Source organism: Adiantum capillus-veneris, chromosome 15 (genome assembly GCF_014529385.1).
Source record: "Adiantum capillus-veneris isolate H3 chromosome 15, ASM1452938v2, whole genome shotgun sequence".
Taxonomy (NCBI): Eukaryota; Viridiplantae; Streptophyta; class Polypodiopsida; order Polypodiales; family Pteridaceae; genus Adiantum; species Adiantum capillus-veneris.
In genome coordinates this window covers 123,131,993-123,140,248 of record NC_140945.1, presented here as the reverse complement: position 1 = coordinate 123,140,248, position 8,256 = coordinate 123,131,993, and the positions used below count along the sequence as shown (strand labels likewise).

At 43.6% G+C, this 8,256-nt stretch overlaps 1 protein-coding gene across 3 annotated transcripts; it reads left to right on the top strand.

Annotated features, from left to right (window-relative positions):
- Window positions 1-1,633: 1,633 nt before the first annotated feature.
- On the top strand, window positions 1,634-5,086 carry LOC147441424 (uncharacterized). Of its 3 annotated transcripts, none has more exons than XM_086483068.1 (4): window positions 1,634-1,772; window positions 2,042-2,571; window positions 2,655-3,826; window positions 3,992-5,086. In XM_086483068.1, the coding sequence occupies exons 2-4, from the start codon at window positions 2,091-2,093 to the stop codon at window positions 4,823-4,825; spliced, it is 2,487 nt and encodes an 828-aa protein (XP_086339194.1). In that variant the 5' UTR covers window positions 1,634-1,772; window positions 2,042-2,090; the 3' UTR covers window positions 4,826-5,086. The 3 variants fall into 3 exon arrangements, with proteins under 3 accessions (XP_086339194.1, XP_086339192.1, XP_086339193.1); XM_086483066.1 differs by having other exon boundaries at window positions 1,642-1,786; XM_086483067.1 differs by having other exon boundaries at window positions 1,646-1,786; window positions 2,047-2,571.
- Window positions 5,087-8,256: the final 3,170 nt, after the last annotated feature.

Below are 8,256 nucleotides of genomic sequence, written 5' to 3'. Positions count from 1 at the left end.
CCTTGCCTATACTTGCCAATTGTTCATGATGTTTCTTGACCGCTTTGGAGCAAGATTTGTTGCTTGAACTTTTGAAATCTTCTCGAGGACATCCTTAAGATCATGTGTCATTGATGTTCTCTGTCCGATGCCATGCAGATGAGAATCCTTGTTGCTTGTGCAAGGAAATTCAAGAAATTTCATTTCAGAGGATCGTGTCCTTGTCAGGATTTTTTATCGCAACGACATTTCAATGTCCTTACCATGCTGAATCCGCTCAACTGTACCGAAGTCAAGCTTTTCCTTGGCCATAGCACATTCAACTTAAAGTTAAATTGCATTGCCATACTCGTTGGCGGCTGCTACAAGTTACGAAAATCTAACCAACATTCGATTTTGGTAGCAAAGAATCATGTACATAAGCTACACCTTTCTTAATTTGCAGACCAATCCTTAACAGGCCTTGCCTTGCCGGTGATTGTTCACTTGATGTGAGCTATTTCTCTAGTTCCTGACTCATAGACGATTCCCAAGAAAGAGATCCACGATTGGCTATTTCAGAGAATCTTTGCAATTCTTCTCCCCTTTGCTAGCTCGAAGGCGGTATAGCTTTAGGTCTCGTCCCCTCCTTTGTAGGGATTCATGTTGACGTTGGAACACCGCAAGCCCCTCAGGCACCTTAGTCATGAAGCACCTCAAGCACCTTAGTCATAAAGCATGACAAGCACCTCAAGCACCTTAATCAGCAAGCACGACAAGCACCTCAAAGCTTGGGCGAGGTTCCTACCTCAAGCTCAACCCTAGTTTGCCTAAGGTCCTAATCTAAGGACGTTTAACACTAACTTTTGGAGGTTTTTAATGAAGCTAACCCTAAGGTCTTTCAAGCTCCATTAGCTAGCATTGCTCTTTGACATACCATCTTTCATTTGGACCCGTTGACTTTGATCCGGTGCTGAGATAGATCCATAAGCACATGTCTATATTCTAATTCTTGTTCTCGTTTATTCTCCCACATTAAATGATCAGTTTAATATGAGAAAATCATTTGGGTTAGTAAAATATTAGATTTTATGACAACATTGTCCTCTATTGCCGTGTTGCACTTTGAGCAAAATCCACTACCAACTCTCTCTAAGAGCTTTGTCTCCACTCCAAACTCCTTGATACAAGGTAAGCCACATTAGTGTGGAATGTTTCCTAGATACCATTCCTCCTAGGAATCGTAGGAGCATCATCCTTCCTCTACACCACATAGGAACGCAAGCTGATCTATTACAATAGCACATTTCCCTCTTGAAGAAAAACGAATTCCCAACCGTTCACTGCTCAGGGACTCCTGCTTGCGTCTGCGCGACATGCCTGCCCTGCGCACCGTTTGTCTCCGCCCACTCCCCACCACGCGCCTTCTCTTTTCCTTCTAGTGCAAAGCTTTCCCTTTTACTTCTAAAACTAATGAGATCAATTTTTTAATTTCTTCAATTTACCCCCTACTAAGCTCTGCCCCTGCTTCACCTTGAATCAAAGTAGATGCTCTTCTTGTCCTTCACCCCCTTTACGCAAAGCAGACGTGCACTTTTCCATATATTTTAATGGGCTCTCACTCTATTCTATTGAAGTAGAAGCTTGCTTTTTCTCTTGAAATGCGAATATTGGAATCTGGGTGAAGCTTGCCCCTCTTTCGGCAGGCTGTCCCTGGGTGATATAAGAAATGAAGAGGCTCATTGTTGTATCAGATTTTGCTCATGATTTGGGCAATGAGCCATGCGGCAGCTCGTTTACATGTCCCAGATTTTGTGAGTGAATTTGGGTATGTGACCTTGGGTTTGAATGCCATGCTATGAAATGCACTGCAATGCCATCAAATGTATGTGGCAGTGTGAATTTAATGTGAATAGGCGTGTGATAATGTGAATTTAATGTGAACATACATGTGATAATGTGAATTTAGTACCCCCTCTCCCTTGTTGAATGCCCACTACTTATACAGTTGTACTCAATGAGCACCACGGATACTCATTTTTTCCTCTCTGGATCTCACATTCTGCCATCATCTCCGATATAGGATAGCCCCCACTTCATTTTGAGGCTTCTTTCATCAGTGCAAGCTCAGAATGGAGGCAACACAGCATGAGCTGTTATGGGTAGACCGACTACACGCGTTGGTGCGCGACAAGAACAAGCCAGAGATAGAGGCTCTGTTGAAAGAGCGCCAACCATCACATATAGTGGACAGGAGGGTGAATGGGAGAACTGCATTGCATGCGGCAGCACAGCTGGGTCTTACGGAGATAGTCGATTTGCTGATTAACGAGGGACATGCAGATGTCCGTGCACGCTCGGACCCCCACCGAGACACCCCTTTGCATTTGGCTGCCCTCTGTGGCCATGAAGCTGTGGTAGAGAAGCTCCTTCAACAAGGTGCCATTCTTGACCTCACAGTTGAAGACTGGCATGGGGATACGCCTCTCCATGTTGCCGCTGGGGTGGGAAAACACAAGATCATCAAACGAATGCTCTCCGTCGCACCCAATCCTCAAGATTGTGTCTTTGCAATAAATGCAGAGCTCAGAACTCCTTTACATTATGCTGCAGGCAAGCATGGTTTCTACATTGTTTATAATTGGATTTAGTACTCTAACTTTAGCATGTTATTGATGATAATGCTTTGCTTACAGGCTCAGGCAAGCCTAAAGCAGTGAGTTTACTGCTCCAAACAAAGGGGCAGCAAGCTCTCAAGGAAAGTGCCGATGAGTTCGGTGCTCTTCCATTTCACTTTGCCGCTCGCAGTGGCGACGTAGAATCCATGGGAAGGCTGCTCCCAGATAATGTCAATGTTGCATGCAAAAATGGTCTGACAGCCTTGCACTATGCAGCATGGGATGGAAGAGCCGCCGCCGTCAAGAAGCTCATGGACAAAGGGGCTACGCTCGACGAGGGATCAGATACTCCTCTGCACTTGGCTGCCATTTCCCCAAAGCCTGAGAGAAAGAGTGTCGTGGAAGCCATAATCAGTAAATTTCCTGAGAGTTGGAAGATGGCAAATGGTAAAGGCGAGCTTGCTATAGGTTTGGCTCATGAGTGCGACCATGGTGATGTCATAAGAGCAGCTCTTCGTGCACTCAGAAAGAACAAGTTTCGTCTGAAAGGATACGACATTCTGAATCCCAAGCACAAGACCTCGGGTGCAACCTTGCTACATTTTGCGGCAGCACATGGTAGAAAAGACGACATTGAATGGTTGGCTACAGCTTTAGAAATGACCAAGCCCGTCAGTGCTATCAATGATGGGTCCGGGAGGTCTCCCCTCCATTGGGCTGCCATACAGGGCAACGCAAGTTTCTTGGATGCGCATGCGGTTTCTTTTAATGAGGATCTCATACAAACGATCAGCGGTGGCCATGAAACGCCGCTGTTTCTTGCTCTCGGAGCAGACCACCTGAATTTTGCAGAGAAGCTTTTGGAGTGTGATAAGGAGAAGCTTTTATCAGGCTTTACAACCAAGTGCTTGAGTAGTGGTGAGTGGATGAAGGGCGTGGAGTTGTGGTTGAAGAGCTACTATGAAGCCAAGGTGGAGAAGCAAGTAAGGGCAGAGCTTGAGAGCGAATTTAAGCATTATACAAGAAGCCAAAGAGGAATGAAAAGTCTGTATGAGGAGATACCACCTGTGTATTTGGCGCTGCATGCTGGCAAGCTTGACATTGCCGTGTTCTTACAGAGGCTTGATAAGGATGCGGTAAACAAGAAGGGGACCCATACGGGCAGGACGGCCTTGCATTGGGCAGTCTTGTTTGACAGACGCGACATTGTGGCACAACTATGTGACGAAGCGCCTTCATTCAGAGAGACGGTGAGATACCTGCAAGGGGTTTTTGGGCTTGAAGCGGGCATACATGGTTCTTCATTTTGTGGCTCGCTCTCGATGATCTCCCCCTCTCTCTCTCTCTCTCTCTCAAACACACACACACGCACACGCACACGCGTACCTAAGCTGACTTTCTGCTTTTGACATCAGGTGAGAACATGGGAAAAAGATGCGCAAGGGGTAACCCCCATCGGATACGCGACAGAGAGGAACGTGCAAGATATTGAAGCTGTGCTCTCCAGACGCAACGAGTATTACATTGACAGCCTCTACAGGGACCGTCAAATCTATGTGGATTCCACTAACGCTATTCTTGTCGGTGCAGCATTGATTGCAAGTGTCACATTTGCTGGCTGGCTTCAGCCCCCTTTGGGTGTCATAGACCATTACTACAATGGGGACATTCCATATGTTGCCGTGCGACAAGTGAAAAGCATGCGCATCTTTTGGGTTTTCAACTCCCTTTCTTTCTTTTCAGCTATGGCTACTGTTCAGGCAGGTGCATGGGGTGTTTTCCCATTGCGCCATGCCAATATAGGACGTGCCGTCAATTACATCCGGCGCGCCTTGATGGTGACATCCTTGTTGATGTCATTGTCAGTTGTGTGTGTCCTCTGCGCATTTGCGGCAGCGGGCTTCATCGTCCTCCCACCAAGGTTCAAATTTGAGCTATACATGATGGTGACTGTTGTCATTGGTGGCTTTATCAATGTAGGCCTTATTTTCTGGTTCATGCAACGCATTCTACGTGCTCCGAGCTTGTTCAAATTGTGGAGGCTCCTTGGAGGGCAAGAGGCTACGCAGCAATCCTCACCACCGCCTGATCTTACGGCGCCGGAGGGAGAAGCGGCTCTGCCATCGCCGCAAGCTTCATTCCCACAACCCTCCTTCCCTTGGAATGATGGGATTGAAAAGCTGCTTGTTGAGAAGCATCTTAATCCTTCTCCTGCAGTAACTTCTCCCCATTCAAAATCCAAGGCTTAGAAAAGCATACAAAAGGTTTGAAACTGTTGGTCTCAACCATCTGCTTTCCCCACATTTTTTGAGTGCCATTTGTTCCTCTTGTTTCACCAACTACCAATATTTTCCATCCAAAGACATTATAACATTACCAATCTCAGCTCAAAATTGTTATGGCAGAAACATGATATAAAAACATTTTACTGTGTATGATGACACAATTTCTCACCATGTAACTTTTCCCCTAATTGGTGATGTTTATTAGATGCTTTCTTTTACCATCTATCCAATTGTTTTCTGTCCAAGGCGCATTTACCGATTCTATGCTAGACCTGTCACGTCAATGTGATTTAAGCAAACTTATCAAAGCAAACCATTGAGGAGAGAGCTCGATCTCCGAAATTTCACTTGGATGCTGCTAGGATTTGAATTCAAGGAATATATCTAAACATACAAGCTAAGCACCTTCATAATTTATTGTGTCTATTTGGCACTGTTAGAAATGTAGCACACATAGGGTCTTGTTGCAAGGAGAGTAGAGAGAGATATGATGCAAAGCAAATTAGTGGCAAATCAAAATTATTTTAGAGTGATGAGGTCATCCACCCATGTGCTCTCAAGATAGAGCTTAAATGGTGATAAAGACAACTAAAGCTAGTAGGCAAGAATACAAGGGGCTAATCTTCACCATAGTTCATGGAGTGGCCTCCTTATGTAGTGCCATGAGTGGGTGGTAAATGTGTGTGTGTGTGTGGTATTGACTATGCCAACCAACCATCCATGCCACATGCCATAGTATTAATGGCATATACATATGGCTTAATATCCTTGAGACTGTTCTAGGAATATTTTTTCGAAATTTTCTCCAAACCCCCAACTGAGGCTGCTCACCACACCTAGGATGCCAAGGCAGAGCTCCTGAATTAGCTTCGTACCACCGATGATCACAAATGGATCTTATTAGCATTTAAGTTAGAATCCACCAAATATATGTGCACAGTTGCCTTCTCATTTGGGGACTTCACAAATTGTCCAATATACATGTGGTGGGCAAAACTGACAAGTGGGCATTGCAGGTATACTAAAAGGCACTAGTGAGATTAGTACCATTTAAAATGTTGTTGTGAGTAGTAGATAAGTAGCAATGTTGAAAAATAATCTTCTCTTCAAACATACAATAATCCCTTTAAGGCAATTCCTCAACAAGAACTTTTCCAAACTAGAATATATGATTTACATATTTACACTATTTTCACACAAATTGAAAGCGGATTTTTTCCTCCTTCCGTTCCTCTCAATCGGCTTCAAAAGTATTAATTCACTAGATGCTTAGTGCAAACTTGTAAAGGAAGTTTAAGGAGCACAAACAATTAAGCTAAAGGCAAAGAAATAAAGAGTACATTCCAAAAGGTCACACTCACATTGCTTGTGTGCACCGTAGACAATCCTTTTATATAGAAAGAATTTCATGAGGCTTTTTATATTTTTCAAAATTGTGGACTCGGGTATTTTGGATTGTTAATAGGTTAAGGTTAACACTAGTTATGTAATCGGACACTCAAATGTGTTGAGACACTGTAACATCCTATTTTGCTTCCAACTTTTTGGATTCAATTTGTGAATCTAAAATCTAATTCTTGAAGTGCTGCTTCTCAATGAGTTAGCTTATTAGCAAAAGAAAAACGAGGATGTTTTTCTATGTTGCAACATTGATTGAACTAGTATGTGACTCGCGCATTGTTGTGGTCAAAGAAACATCGCCTTTATTCTTGTAGTGCTATCTTCTCTTCCAAGTGGAACATTATCAATACTCTCTTCCTACATGTATAGTCTATTGCATTTCTAAAAGCCATGCATGATAAAGCCTCTTGATAGATTCTATCAAACATGAATATAAGTAAGACGTTGCATAGCATTTTTTGATACAAAGCTTGGGAGCTTCTCATAGACATTATTCTTCATGAGGTGCTAGCTCTTATTTCTCTTTGAGAGAGAAGATTGTCTTCAACCATTTACATACTTGAATATATTCTCTTACCTACAATCTATACCATACCAACCATTTGGCTTAGCTCTTGCTCCCTTAAATGCAAGGCCAGACATTGAGGCAATGTACGAGAGCCTCTTTTTGTATACATACTTGAAAAATTTGAGAATATGAGTATCATATCCTACCTGAGTGCTCAGGTTTTGATCACATCAAATTTTGTTTCTTACAGTTTAGTGTGGACCATGGCCTACATCTCTTTCTATCCTAGAACCTTCATAAATTTAGTTTTTCAATTACTGCCATTATATCCATAGTCTTCAAGCATGCAACATGTTGTATTTGGTCCCAGAGGTCAATCTAACCTTTAAGGACGATGGCTCTCTCTCTCTCTCTCTCTCTCTCTCTCTCTCTAACTTTGAGGTCATTGTGATTGTTTCTACAATATTAAAAATCCCACCCCCTCTCCCCCCTCGAGAAAGTATGTGAGCATGTAAGCACTTACTATCTTCAGACGCAGCGACTACATTGAAAACCTCTACAGGGACCGTCAAATCTATGTGGATTCCACTAACGCAATTCTTGTCGGTGCAACATTGATTGCAAGTGTCACATTTGCTGGCTGGCTTCAGCCCCCTTTGGGTGTCATAGACCATTACTACAATGGGGACATACCATATGTTGCTGTGCGACAAGTGAAAAGCATGCGCATCTTTTGGGTTTTCAACTCCCTTTCTTTCCTTTCAGCTATGGCTACTGTTCAGGCAAGTGCATGGGGTGTTTTCCCATTGCGCCATGTCCATATAGGACACGCCGTCAATTACATCCGGTGCGCCTTGATGGTGGCATCCTTGTTGATGTCATTGTCAGTTGTGTGCGTCCTCTGCGCATTTGGCGCAGCGGGCTTCATCGTCCTCCCACCAAGGTTCAAATTTGAGCTATACGTGATGGTGACTGTTGTCATTGGTGGCCTTATCAATGTAGGCCTTATTTTCTGGTTCATGCAATGCATTCTACTTGCTCCGAGGCTGTTGAAATTGTGGAGGCATCACCCCCTTTGGGGGCAAGAGGCTACGCAGCAATCCTCACCACCGCCCGATCTTACGGTGTCGGAGCGAGAAGCGGCTCTGCCATCGCCGCAAGCTTCATCCCCATAACCTTCCATGTAAAGAGAAAAACCCTCCTTCCCTTGGAATGATGGGATTGAAAAACTGCTTATTGAGAAGCATCTTAATCCTTAGCCTACAGTAACTTCTCCCATTCAAAATCCAAGGCTAAGAAAAGCATACGAAAGGTTTGAAACTGTTGGTCTCAACCATTTGCTTTCTCCACATTTTTTCACTACCATTTGTTCCTCTTGTTTCACCAACTACCAATATTTTCCATCCAAAGAAACATTGTTATGGCAAGAACATGATATAAAAACATTTTACTGTGTATGATGACACAATTTTTCACCATATAACTT